This window comes from Coregonus lavaretus (assembly GCF_964263955.1).
Source record: "Coregonus lavaretus genome assembly, contig: SUPER_35_unloc_1, whole genome shotgun sequence".
Taxonomy (NCBI): domain Eukaryota; kingdom Metazoa; phylum Chordata; class Actinopteri; order Salmoniformes; family Salmonidae; genus Coregonus; species Coregonus lavaretus.
The window spans coordinates 3,405,753-3,420,211 of record NW_028167181.1 but is presented as its reverse complement, the minus strand read 5'-3'; the positions used below and the strand labels follow the sequence as shown (position 1 = coordinate 3,420,211).

Genomic DNA, 14,459 nt, shown 5'->3' with positions numbered 1-14,459 from the left:
TGAATGAAATGCTTCACACACACACTCATCTGTCACGAGAGAGACGGCCGAGCAGCCAGCCGAGTCGGAGCGACCGGGCGGGCGGGAGGAGTGTGTGTCAGGGAAGGGTGTGTGTGTGTGTGTGTGTGTGTGAGCAGGGGGAACTGTGGGGAGACGAGGAGAGACAAAACAGCAGGGAAGGAGAGGCTTTGTGGATCGGCAGACCATGACCAGCAGCCACACTACACACACACACACACACACACACACACACACAGCGAGAAAGAGCCCAGCGTTAGCATGGTGGGAGGGCCCAGGTGACATTTCATTCAGTGTCACGCATCCCACTCGCTCTGATCAGAGCAGACAACATACCCAAATACAACACCAGCAGGACCAACAGCAAAACAACAACCACCTAGGGGTTCTTTTCAATCCTAATCGCTGAAGCGTTACAGATTTCGTGATAGAAATGGAAAGGTAATTTACAATTGAGCCGACATATGCAGCGTTTACCGTCTCCGCCAACTTGGGAACATTGCCTTTAATTTTCAAATTGGGCTTTAGCGCTGAATTTCCGCGATACAGATTGAATAGAGCCCTAGGTCTCTGTCTAGCACTACACACAAGTTACCACAACAATGCTTCATACTAACCATTCAGAATTCTAAGACATGGTTCTGTAGACCAGCAGCAACAACAGACTGCATAGGTCTGTCACCACAACAATGTCTACACTACCATTTATAACAATAAGACTTGGTTGTCTTTAGTCATAGAAACAACACACAGGAATCTGACTGTCGTGTCTCTACAACAATGCTCTATACTACTAACCATTCATAATGATTACATTGTTTTGTAATTAGTCATCATTTGCAGATGTCAAGTGCAGCTGGGTTTGGATGAAAATGTGGGGATGGACCGCCGCGCTGACGGACAGAAAATATATCAATCCAAGTCTTGAGAAATAAAAAATCCCCCTCCAACCCCATCAAAGATCGTGTCCAGGTCCTGTGCTTACATGAAAGAAATGGCTCTAAATGGTAAACACATGTGGACTGGTCTGTGTTTGGGCTAAAATGGCTGAACATTGAACATGATACGACAGCACTTGAGTTAATCTTTCCACTGAGAAACCGCATCAGGGTGTTTACACTGGAGCCTAGTGTACACTGTGTGTGTGTGTGTGTGTGTGTGTGTGTGTGTGTGTCCAGAGATGAAGCTGGGACTGACTGTTCCCTAGAGTGGTACAGTGTGTGTGAGAGAGACAGCTTGATGAAGGAGAAGGGTGTTATTCAAGCCTAATGAATCCATCTGCATTCAGGGGGCAGTCTTCTTCCAGGCGCAGACAGGAGCAAACGACCGCCAACCTGCGAGCAGAGAGACACTCTGGAGGCTGGGGCTCACTCCTCCGGAACAGACAGATGTAAACGATCAAGGAAAGCTTGAAGTGGATGGAATAAATGGGGGGGACTGGGACGGATTTGACTAAGAATCGAGGGATTCTTTCCTAACAACAAACAGAGGTTTGTGGCTATGGACTGCAGCATAGAAGCAGTTTTTCCCCACTGTATGTAGACTGTCCTGGACATCCTTTACAGTGGCACTGCACAATGAGGTTGATGCCTACTGCGCCGGTGTAACTGACGCTTTATGATAATACTATTGTCTCTTTGATCATTCCTCTGCCCAGCAGTAGGTAGGTCGCCTAGTGTCTGCTAGAAGCCAGGCTCTGACTGGCATGGAGGATGGATGTGAAGGATTACCATGGTGTCCTCAGAGCTCCAGGGAAGAGGGATCTGGTATCCTAGCAGCCTTTCTGTGACCTGTCACCCAGCACATCCTGAGGGGAGGAGCGGGGAGGGAGGAGGGTGGCTCTCAGGCCAGTCATTATGATAATGGTTTAGATGAGGTTGTGGAGTTAGGGGGACATCAAGTGGCCAAGAGGCTTCATTGCGAAACTCAGGTAATTTTGGCTGGATTACATTTAAAATGTTCCACAATCAATGGGAATAATATATGAAGTTTGTATTAAAAGTTGTAATGTTCAGAAGCTTCCTAGCCATTGTGTAGCAGCTACTTCCCCACACAAACATGTCATTAACAGAAAACGTCCACAACTATCTAATTCATTTCATAATTTATTCAACCCATCGATTCTGAAAAATCTATAAAACTGCATCCATTGATACTCTTCAAGTACAAACCGATAAACCGCAATGTCCAGTCTCTTGTATTAGTAAGTAGGTCAGTGTTTCAATTTGAAGGCAGTGTGTGCTGTGTGGAGTTGGGAGGGGGACCAATATCTACTATTCCTTCCCTTCTCTCATTTAGATGGACACTGATAGGTGAAAGCTTGACACCATCTTGCTTTCACCAATAAATGGTCCTTACAGAGCAGTGATCTGAGAGACAAGGCGAGAAGAGTAATCAATGTTACAGTATATGGATAATGCTGTTGGTAGTAGATCTCCACTTCGGCTAGAAGGTCACTGTGAGGAGGAGGAAGAGGAGGAGGTGAAGGCCTTCAGTAACAGATCAGCCGCCAGGCCCGGTGATATAGCTCCCCTGGTGACCCTGTCCTCTAGCTTGGGTAGCTCCCCCCTGACGGCAGGGTGTTCCTGGAAGTGCCTTAGGACATTCTCCTTGATCAGGCTCCACATCCACACCTTGTGCTGGGCCCTACGTTTGGTCTGGAAGTCCCCGCTGGACAGGGTGGCTGAGCGGAACGCCTCCATCTTACCCCACAGCTCTGGTACGCCCTCGCCTGTCTGGGATGACACACGCACTACCTGGTGGGGAGAACCATACACACAGACACAACCAGCATATATGGTTAGGGACCAGTAAGCGCACACACACACACACACACACACAGCATGTTCTACTATCCTTGTGGGGACCTCAAATGTATTTCCATGCAAAAACCTATTTTCCCTAACCCTTACCCTAACCTTAACCCTATGCTTAAAATACCCTTCGTCCTTTTGGGATTTCCGGTACCCACGAAGATAGTAACACAAGCCCACACACACAGTGCATACAGACATACACTGGCAGACACTCTCACATACAGCACCAGTCAAAGGTTTGGGCACACCTACTCATTCAAGGGTTTTTCTTTATTTTTACTATTTTCTACATTGTAGAATAATAGTGAAAACATCAAAACGATGAAATAACACATGGAATCATGTAGTAACCCAAAAAGTGTTAAACAAATCAAAATATATTTTATATTTGAGATTCTTCAAATAGCCACCCTTTGCCTTGATGACAGCTGTGCACACGCTTGGCATTCTCTCAACCAGCTTCACCTGGAATGCTTTTCCAACAGTCTTGAAGGAGTTCCCACATATGCTTAGCACTTGTTGGCTGCTTTTCCTTCACCCTGCCGTCCGACTCATCCCAAACCATCTCAATTGGGTTGAGGTCGGGGGATTGTGGAGGCCAGGTCATCTGATGCAGCACTCCATCATTCTCCTTCTTGGTAAAATTGCCCTTACACAGCCTGGAGGTGTGTTGGGTCATTGTCCTGTTGAAAAACAAATGATAGTCCCACTAAGCCCAAACCAGATGGGATGGCGTATTGCTGCAGAATGATGTGGTAGCCATGCTGGTTAAGTGTGCCTTGAATTCTAAATAAATCACAGACAGTGTCACCAGCAAAGCACCCCCACACCATAACACCTCCTCCTCCATGCTTTACGGTGGGAAATACACATGCCGAGATCATCCGTTCAACCACCCCACGTCCTAAAGACACAGCGTTTGGAACCAAACTAATGTCCATTGCTCGTGTTTCTTGGCCCAAGCAGGTCTCTTCTTCTTATTGGTGTCCTTTAGTAGTGGTTTCTTTGCAGCAATTCGACCATGAAGGCCTGATTCCCACAGTCTCTTCTGAACAGTTGATGTTGAGATGTGTCTGTGACTTGAACTCTGTGAAGCATTTATTTGGGTTGCAATTACTGAGGCTGGTAACTCTAATGAACTTATCTTCTGCAGCAGAGGTAACTCTGGGTCTTCCATTCCTGTGGTGGTCCTCATGAGAGCCAGTTTCATCATAGCGCTTGATGGTTTTTACGACTGCACTTGAGGAAAAGTTCAAAGTTCTTGAAATGTTCTGTATTGACTGACCTTCTAGTCTTAAAGTAATGATGGACTGTCGTTTCTCTTTGCTTATTTGAGGTGTTTTGCCATAATATGGACTTTGTCTTTTACCAAATAGGGCTATCTTCTGTATACCCCCCCCCCCCTACCTTGTAACAACACAACTGATTGGCTCAAATGCATTAAGAAGGAAAGAAATTCCACAAATTAACTTTTAAGAAGGTACACCTGTTAATTGAAATGCATTCCAGGTGACTACTTCACGAAGCTGGTTGAGAGAATGCCAAGAGTGTGCAAAGCTGTCATCAAGGCAAAGGGTGGCTATTTGAAGAATTTGAAATATAACATATAATTGTATTAGTTTAACACTTTTTGGGTTACTACATGATTCCATATGTGTTATTTCATAGTTTTGATGTCTTCACTATTATTCTATAATGTAAAAATAAAGAAAAACCCTTGAATGAGTAGGTGTGTCCAAACTTTTGACTGGTAGTGTATATGAACACACACAAGCACGCACGAACACGCGAATGCACGCACACACACGTGTGGACCCCCATGTAGTTGGTAATCAATCCCCCACACGCCCATGCAGGCACAGTAACACACCACAGATATCTCACACCCAGTGGGGTCTCTGTATTCACATATTCACCTCAGGCCTGTTCAGACAACACCAGTGATTTAAGGACTAAACAACTCAGTATTGACCAGTGCTTGAATGAGAGTGACGGCACTACAAAAAGGAAACTGTTAAGTCATATCTCAATGGTACAATGATATAGGGGTCATTCTATAGTACAACACACTATCAAGCTGTATTATATCTTGTCATTTCTAATTGGTCTAGTTACAATTCAAGTGTGCCAATAGACATGGTGAACTACTGTAGAAATGTCTTACAAAGTTACAGTCAAAATGATTAATCTGCTAGAAGGGAGCCTTCCAAAGTGCCATCTCCCCTTAACCTAATATTGAGATCTGGCAGAGGAGGAATCATGTGGAGACCCATTAAAAATCACTGTGGTGGAGATCTCCTGTCCTGAAGTAAGTGTTGCTGCCTCTGGTACTAGTGGAGAGAGGAACAGGGCCAGAGAGCGAGAGAGAGAGAGAAATTGAGACAGAAAAAGAGAGTTGAGATGGAGAGAAAGAGGTGGAGAGAAAAATGGAGACAGAAAAACAGAGAGAGAGAGCGAGACCGAGAGACAGAGAAAGAGAACCAGAGAGCGAGACAGGTCTGGGAGCCTTTTATCTGAGTGGGTGGGCTGCTAATCAGGAAAATACATGACACAGCAGCTCTGTATTCAGAGTGGGGAGGTAGAGGAAGGGTGGGTGGGGAGGTAGAGGAAGGGTGTGTGGGTGGCGGTAGGGGACTTTGGCAGGGTGCCAGGTGGGCAGATGCTGCATTGGGCCGCGGTCGGTCTGAGACAAAGAGACAAAGAGACAACGCTAGCCCAGGGTGGGGAGGCATGCAGAGAGCGCCCTCTCCCCACCCCCGGAACACTGCGACAGACTAGAGTGCCCTGATGATGACATCACATTATCCCCCTCCCCCGGGTCAGCTGACCTCGTTGTGCAGTGGGACGGCCTGTCGGCTCTGGTGATGTGGGTGCGCGCGCGGAGAGTTATGGGCGCCAAAAAAGGATTATCAGTGGAAATGTAACACATCTCTCCAATAGAGGAAATGAGGAAAAATATCAGGTTCCAACACCATGTTGCCTGGAGTTCTATTCCCCAGGTAACAGGTAACATGGATTATGTCATGTTTTGCAATTTTTTGTCACATGCATTTTTGTAGGTATGCATTTATTGATCATTTTGGGGTTTTATTTCTTAATTCTGTGCGAATGAAAGTATGAGCATAAACACACATAACCCAAAACTAACCACGTTCCTGGTCTTGGACTTCTTCCTGAGCAGCTATTTGAAGCACTTTTATATACGTTTTACCCCTTCCTACTACCCCTCAGACAAAAAACATTAAACCCAATACTACCCACCTTAGGGTTCCAGGACTTTGATTTCTTCCTGAGCAGTTTCAGAGCACTGGTGTACTCTGCCTGGATTCTCCTGGCTGGAATTAACAGGTCTCCGTCTGCTTTAGTGACCACCACCAGGTCTGCCATCTCTATGATGCCTCGCTTAATGCCCTGGCAATAGAGAAGACACACACAGATTCAGATTCAGTACCCTGCCCTGAACTTTAGAAACTGTCACTAGACGGCTACCACCCGGTTACTCTACCCTGCACCTTAGAGGCTGCTGCCCTATGTACATAGTCATGGAACACTGGTCACTTTAACAATGGAACACTGGTCACATTAATAATGGAACACTGGTCACTTTAATAATGTTTACATACTGTTTTACCCATTTCATATGTATATACTGTATTCTAGTCAAGGCCATCCTCTTTAACTATTGTTGTACGTATACTATTCTTCAGATATACTAGATATTCTATCCATATAGTGTCTATACATCACATCACAGGAGGCTGCTGAGGGGAGAACGGCTCATAATAATGGCCGGAACGGAGCAAATGGAAGCCATGTGTGTGATGTAATTGAGCCCAATCCACCTATTATGCTCCAGTCATTACCATGAACCCGTTCTCCCCAATTAAGGTGCCACCAACCTCCTGTGCATCACACACATATATATATATTTATACTCCGGACTCCGACATTTCTCATCCTAATATTTCTTAATTCCATTCTTTTACTTTTAGATTTGTGTGTATTGTTGTGTATTGTTAGATATTACTGTACTGTTGGAGCTAGAAATACAAGCATTTCGCTACACCCGCAATAACATGTGCTAAATATGTGTATGTGACCAATACAATTTGATTTGATTTGAATCAACTTTATTGATTTCCAGAGGGGAAATTGGATGTAAATCTTATGTCTATATATCTAAACTGATTGATGGACAGTCACAGTCTGTGATCCTGTTTGAATCCTTAAAAATGCATCCTGAGAAAGGATAAGTGAAGACAACAGGGTGGAAAGAAACCATTTTGTTTCTTTTCCAAATATGAAAGGAGCGAGGAAACAGGGATGCACTTTAAAGAGTTGAACTAAGCTCATGAGACATTTATATTAATCAAGAATCAATGGATATATTATTCATTTAAATGATCAAAAATGTCTGTAAATATCACAGAGTGGTTCTTTAATGGCATTGTAACTGGGGAGTGTGATGGTGATGGTGGTGCAGCCTGTCTGACCTGTAGTTCATCGCCCCCTGCTGGTGGGATCAGCAACACAAACATGTCCACCATGTCAGCCACTGCAAACTCTGACTGGCCCACACCTGAGGACACAACACACAATGAAACTAAGTATTTATGAAACGCTAGGAATTTTCTTCATAAACTTTATCAGCTATGTTATGTAATCTCATCATTTTCTTCTTCATACCATTCAGACTTTATAAACCATGTGATGTGAAAGATGCAAAGCATGAATCACAGTGAGACTAAATCTGGTTCAATAAAAACTGTGCAGGTGGCCTATCGCAGGTGAAGATTTGTTCCTTTTGAGGCTTTTAAACAGTCAACTGATCTGTTGGGTTCCTCACCTACAGTTTCTACCAGAACGATGTCGTAGCCGCCCCCCTCACAGAGTACTATGGCCTCATTGGTGGTCCTGGTGACTCCCCCCAGTGTTCCAGAGGTAGGGGAGGGTCTGATGAAAGCGCTCATGTCTCTGGAGAGCTCAGTCATACGAGTCTTGTCACCCATCAGAGACCCTGGAGAGAGGGGAGGATTTACGCGTAACACCAACACAAAGTATAAAAGTGGTAGTATATCAGTATAGCTATCAATATTTAATAATAATCCTTTGCCTAGTTTGAAGAAGATATATGTGAGGTACACAGGAGGCTGCTGAGGGGAGAACGGCTCATAATAATGGCCGGAACGGAGCAAATGGAATGGCATCAAACACCTGGAAACCATGTGTTTGATACCATTCCACAAACTCCGCTCCAGTCATTAACAGAAGCCCGTTCTCCCCAATTAAGGTGCCACCAACCTCTTGTGGTGAGGAAACTATATTGAACAACATTGCATAAGGAGGAATAGTTATGTAAATGTTTCCAAAATCTCATATATTACGGTGTAAGAATCTGTCTGGCATTACAACGCATTCTAACGGACCCATTTAACCCAATACATATAGTCCACAACACTGATGAAATACATTTTACATTACATTTTAGTCATTTAGCAGACGCTCTTATCCAGAGCGACTTACAGTTAGTGAGTGCATACATTATTTTTTATACTGGCCCCCCGTGGGAATCGAACCCACAACCCTGGCGTTGCAAACGCCATGCTCTACCAACTGAGCTACATCCCTGCCGGCCATTCCCTCCCCTACCCTGGACGACGCTGGGCCAATTGTGCGCCGCCCCATGGAATACCATTCACAAACATAGCAATGAATATGTAGAATGATGTAGAGACATACCTCCTGTGGTGCAGGATGAGGGGTCGACAGCCAGAACCGAGACTTTATGTCCTTGTCCTGTGAGCATCTTCCCCACCACCTCAATGAAGGTGGACTTCCCAGCTCCGGGTGGGCCAGACAGACCTACAGACAGACAGACAGACAGACGTCACCTCACAGAGAACAAACAGGCTCGCACATCAAGCCCACACTCTTCTCCATATGGTCTTTTAAGACTTAGCTACCTCAATTGTATGAATAGAAAAATCTTCAATAAAAAGCTCACATTGCATCCCACCAATTCAAGTAGTCCAACTCTAAGCAAGCCACTAGTTCAGATGTTTAAATGTTCACATATTATTAGGTCTGTGTGCATTCTGTGTACTGGGCATAGACACAACAATGTTGAACATAACAAATCCACATACTAACCCACTCTGAAGGCCAGGGGTTTCCCTCCATTCTGTTTCTCCTGCTCCTTCCTGTAGGCCAGTACTCTCTGCAGCAGGACCTGGGCCAGCTCTTTCTTCCTGGGGTGCTGGGTCTCCACCAGGGTAATGGACTCAGCCAGACTGGCCCGCTGACCTGAGATTAGTCCTTTATACAGTTTATTCAACAGCCTCTGCTCTGGTGGACTCAGCTCCTTGATATGGCTTAGGGTGGATTCCACACACATACTCCGGATGTGTTGGGAGTTAAGCCCAGGGAAAGAGGGGGTACGAGTGCAGGATGGTGGGGCTAGACGGTGGAGGAGGCATCGGCCCCATGTTGGGGTGACAGTTCGTAAGAGGGAGAGGGAGGACAAGCGGTGGAGGAGAGGAAAGAGTACTGAGGGTCCCATGGTTGTCTGGCACTGGTCCCTTTTCTAGGGGAGAGAGTCTGTTAATGATGTAACGTTAGAGGACACTATGATAAACAGGCATTCAATAGAGATTTGTGACACATTTCAGTTAATTCAACAAGGCAGAACAAAAACTAGGCTGTTGCTGATTATTCTATGACACTCACTTTGGGCTATTTAGACTGTTTGAGGTTGTGGCATTCAAGAGCAAATACTGCCAGTAGAAACGAATGGACATATGCATATATACATACATACACCGGTAACTGACTGACAAGTAGCCATAGCTAAACAGTTACAAAACGTGTACATACAATGGAGAACTCACCTTAATAGCTAGCTATTTGTACATGAATCTGTTTAGTTCGTCTTTGCTGTTGTCCTCTACTATTGCTCCAAACACTTTCATAACTGAGTATTAATTTAGGAATAAAGAAAATAAGGAGAATTCTGTCATTTGCTACTCAAAAGCAATCACACGTTGACCTACCAGTGTTTTGGTCGTCACTAGTTACCGCTGTCACAAAGTCATAAACCCCGCCCATTTCTACAATTGATCTTCTTAACATTTGATATTAAACCTAACCCTAACCTTAACCCTAACCTTAGCCACACTGCTAACCTTATGCCTAGCCATAACCTTCAATTAAGACCAAAAAGCTAATTTTAGTTTTCATAAATCTTTACGCTATGGCCAATTTTGACTTCGTGGCTGTGCTATCTAGTGAAACCCAGTGGGGTCTTGCTTTTTTGCTTCGTTCACTTCCTACTTCCTGTGACGTAAAACACCGCCCCTTTCTAGAATAAATAGTACTACTCAAGGCCACGCGGTGGTGGCATTTATCTACGGATAGATAACTCTGGCACAATTTTGCATGTTAGGCTGAATGAATTTTTCAATTTTCAGCCATTATGGCCATACAATTTCAAGTTAGTGTCTTGAGTTGTAATACTTTTGTGGGTGCTTATACAGTATTTGTCCTATTTCATACAGGTACACGTGTATTAAAATGCATGTAAATTGAAAATGTGTTTTTTGCATATCCCACTCCCCAAGGGTAATCCGAAAATGTTTCCACCTAAAGGCCTTGCAACAGGTATGCTTCCAATACCATGACCTCAGTCTTTATCAGAGGAGGCTGGTAAGAGGAGCTATAGGAGGACAGACTCATTGTAATGCATGGAATGGAATAAATGGAACGGAGTCAAACGTGGTTTCCATGGGTGTGTTCGTAAATTCAATCTGGAGTGCCAGAGTGCGCTCAGAGTGTGCTCTGGGTGTTCGTAAATTCAGAACATTGTCAGTTTGTAAATTCAGAGCGTGTCGCTCTCGGAGCGTTCCGAGCTCACACTGGACGCTCTGGCCGAGGAGTAGGGTTGATCCGAGCTTTCTGACCTCACAACGGCAGTCAAGCACCCAAGCTAATCGGCTAACGTTGGCTAGCTTGCTAGCTACTTCCAGACACAAATGAGAGAACACCTCACTCTGACCATTTTATTCGCCCTAGCTGAGCTGGTTAGTTGTTTTCATGTTATCCAGAGTGTTGGTGACTGTAACTGTGCTGCTGGCAACAATTTAATTATACTTTTTTACTGACATTGAGCATTCGTAAATTCATCAGTTATTCGGCGCTCTGGCACACTCAGACGAGAGTGCTCTGAAATCGGAGTAGATAGCCAGAGCGAATTTACGAACGCACCCCATGTGTTAGATGTGTTGTATACCGTTCCATTTATTCCATTCCAGCCATTACAATGAGCCTGTCCTCCTATAGCTCCTCCCATCAGCCTCCATTGGTCTATATCTGGTCAGAGGACTCCTCTATCCACACCCTCCACATTGTTACAACATTTGAGAGGCGCACAGCGATGCGGTACAGCGCTCAATTTGACCTCTGCGCGCCTCTGAAGGCTCCGCGATTGCGCAACACCATCCATACGGTGCCTCCGCCCACATTTTCGGATCAAGCATAAAATGGCACTTATGCAATGTTTATACTTAACTTTCTTGAGCTTCAACTTGACTCCGATATGTAGAGTATGATACCAACATTACACGTGTTCACATCCAAGGACATTAACTTTCTTTTATTCTTAAAAATGAAAACAATAAGAGGCCATAGGTAACGAAACAACTTTATTTATTGAATCTTCCAGTAGAGACTTGATATTCATGGAATAAAACTGCTTTCTGGGAGTACTACTCAGCAAAAACAGCACAAAGAAAAAACAAAACAAAAAACAAAAAGAAAAGGCAACAATCCGTGAAAGTGCAGATAACAAGAAACAACAAGAAAACATGTTCAAAAAAATACAAAAATCATTACAACATTTTAAAAGCAGATGGGATTTTCTAAGCCTAAAATAATTGAAAGGCAAAAACAGTCTGCATTTTTATATTACGATAAAATCATGTATTAGGGCCATCAGTAACTTACTCAGCAGTGAAATGAATACCTTTTTTCAGTCAACAACTTCTGAAGGATGCCCAAATGTAATAGGCCTAGGCAAAACATTTTTACATTGTTTTATTATTAACTGTCTTTTAGTAAGTTTTGCTGAGTCGATGCAATCAGAGAATGTATCAGAAGAGATATATCCTCAATAGAGTACCACAGTATGAATCACAATACCCATAAAGCCTAGCGAACAAACAGGGAAGTGATTGCAATTGTTTTTCCACCATACATTTTTCCCATAGGGGATTTTTTGAAACACTTCAAATAAGGGCTGTGTTTCGTGAAGGCTTACCCTGGCGTGACGTTTTGATAAATATGTAAATCTCTCTAGGACAAGGTGACTTTTATCAATATATTCGCCCCCAAAAATGAAATGCTAATTAGCTACTAATGTGGCTATCATAAAGAACTACAAATGCCATGATGATCTGGACGAGACTGCCGAATCAAGGCAAAGATAAGAATCTCTGGATGAACTATCTAATGTTTGCTATAGTAGTAATGAATAAATTGGTTACATTTCTTTAAATAAACAATTCTGTGAACTGTCTTGTGCAAGTTTTAAATTGACACAATACCTGTTAGCAAAGGTGTCAGCTAGAGATGACGTGCAGGAGCTTGCAGGGATTTGTAGTTTTGCATGATGTCTACTTTGATGCTAATTAGCATTTTCGAATCTGAGAGTAAATAGAGCCGAATATACTGATAAAAGTCACCTTGTCAGAGAGAGATTTACATGGTTATCAAAAACGTCACGCCAGAGTAAGCCTACACGAAACACAGCCCTTATTTTAAGTGTTTCTAAAATCCCTATGGGAAAATGAATGGTGGAAAAACTATTGGAACCATTTCCCTGTTAGACCGCTAGGTTTTATGGGTATTATGACACCTCCACTGTTGGGCTCTATGTGACTCCACTGTTGGGCTCTATGTGACTCTACGATTGATACATTTCTTTTTTTGCTGTACCATGCACAGCTAGGGACAAACTGAACTATCCTACGCTTGTGCCCATCTCTGTCTCTGCTTAGTGTCATTCTTCAGTCACTACCTAAACAAGCCAAACTGTGATTTGCTACACTAAACCAAACTACGCTTTGCAAAACCGACTGCACAGCACTTTACTCTAATGGTGAGTATGCCTAAAACGCGATTAAAATCGTTTAATTCAGTTGTAACACGAGTGTAACACAAGAAGAGCAATATTTATTTATGTACAACTTATTTTATCTTACGCCCTGTGAGCACAATCCCACAATGCCCACCTCACTCTCCCGCCCCGCTCCCACTGATGCCCTTTCCTGATTTCTCATCATGATAGGGTTTGTAAATAATCTAAAGGGATTTTGTATAGGGGTCTTTTTCTTTAACTTTTTTTATTTGCCTAAACCTAAAAAAAGAGCAACATTTTAGGGTTCTGGGGGAGACATTTGTATTTACGGACCTCAGTATCTTCATACGTTCTAAATATGTTTCACAAGAAACATAATATTTTTACATTTATATACGTTTTTCAGCGATATTGGTTGTCTTCCAATCCTTCCAATTCTGTACACGTTTATTATTGTTGTAACAACCCATGAAACTGGCTGTATGGGTTTCCAATGGAAAACTGCCGGAACAAGATCAGGGACCAATATTCACGTCTCAGAGTGCTGATCTATGATCCGGTCCCCCCCGTCCATATAAACATATTCATTATGATCTAAAAGGCCAAACTGATCCTAGATCAGACTCTTTCTGAATATGGGCCCCAGATGAGGAGGATACTTTGCGTAGTGATGAATTGATGATTCGTTTATAATGATCTGAGTCTGATTGATAATTATTACAGTTGGTCACAAAGATCAAGTATCTTCCAGATGCTTCTATCTCGCCTTGCCCCCACCATGCCAATCTGCAATGTGCCCAATTTCAGATATGATCCTTCAAGTAGAGTACAGTCATGGTCAAAGGTTTTGAGAATGACACAAGTATTGGTCTTCACAAAGTTCGCTGCTTCAGTGTTATGAGATATTTTTGTCAGATGTTACTATAGCATACTGAAGTATAATTACAAGCATTCCACAAGTATCAAAGGCTTTTATTGACAATTACATTAACTTTATGCAAAGAGTCAATATGTGCAGTGTTGACCCTTCTTTTTCAAGACCTCTGCAATCCGCACTGGCATGCTGTCAATTAACTTCTGGGCCACATCCTGACTGATGGCAGCCCATTCTTGCATAATCAATGCTTGGAGTTTGTCAGAATTTGTGGGTTTTTGTTTGTTCACCTGCCTCTTGAGGATTGACCACAAGTTCTCAATGGGATTAAGGTCTGGGGAGTTTCCTGGCCATGGACCCAAAATGTCGATGTTTTGTTCCCCAAGCCACTTAGTTATCATTTTTGCCTTATGGCAAGGTGCTCCATCATGCTAGAAAAGGCATTGGTCGTCACCAAACTGTTCTTGGATGGTTGGGAGAAGTTGCTCTCGGACGATGTGTTGGTACCATTCTTTATTAATGGATGTGTTCTTAGGCAAAAATGTGAGTGAGCCTACTCCCTTGGCTGAGAAGCAACCCCACACATGAATGGTCTCAGGATGCTTTACTGTTGGCATGACAC

General features: G+C 43.4%; 1 protein-coding gene across 2 annotated transcripts; it reads right to left on the bottom strand.

Moving 5' to 3' along the window:
* Window positions 1-2,107: 2,107 nt before the first annotated feature.
* On the bottom strand, window positions 2,108-10,163 carry LOC311110103 (methylmalonic aciduria type A protein, mitochondrial-like). Of its 2 annotated transcripts, none has more exons than XM_084188672.1 (7): window positions 9,722-10,163; window positions 8,985-9,417; window positions 8,574-8,696; window positions 7,681-7,851; window positions 7,328-7,413; window positions 6,096-6,245; window positions 2,108-2,774 (listed from the first exon to the last, which is right to left on the bottom strand). In XM_084188672.1, exons 2-7 carry the CDS (start codon window positions 9,391-9,393, stop codon window positions 2,472-2,474), a joined length of 1,242 nt encoding a protein of 413 aa, XP_084044798.1. In that variant the 5' UTR covers window positions 9,394-9,417; window positions 9,722-10,163; the 3' UTR covers window positions 2,108-2,471. The 2 variants fall into 2 exon arrangements, with proteins under 2 accessions (XP_084044798.1, XP_084044799.1); XM_084188673.1 differs by having other exon boundaries at window positions 8,985-9,431; window positions 9,722-9,917.
* Window positions 10,164-14,459: the final 4,296 nt, after the last annotated feature.

Bases quoted from the DNA above. Each gene is read 5' to 3' on its own strand.
- LOC311110103 (XM_084188672.1), bottom strand. From the start codon at position 9,393: ATGGGACCCTCAGTACTCTTTCCTCTCCTCCACCGCTTGTCCTCCCTC. The intron at 8,697-8,984 runs GTTAGTATGTGG...GTCTGTCTGTAG, and splicing joins ACCCCTGGCCTTCAGAGTGG to GTCTGTCTGGCCCACCCGGA. The intron at 6,246-7,327 runs GTCAGACAGGCT...CTCTATTGCCAG, and splicing joins CAGGGGGCGATGAACTACAG to GGCATTAAGCGAGGCATCAT.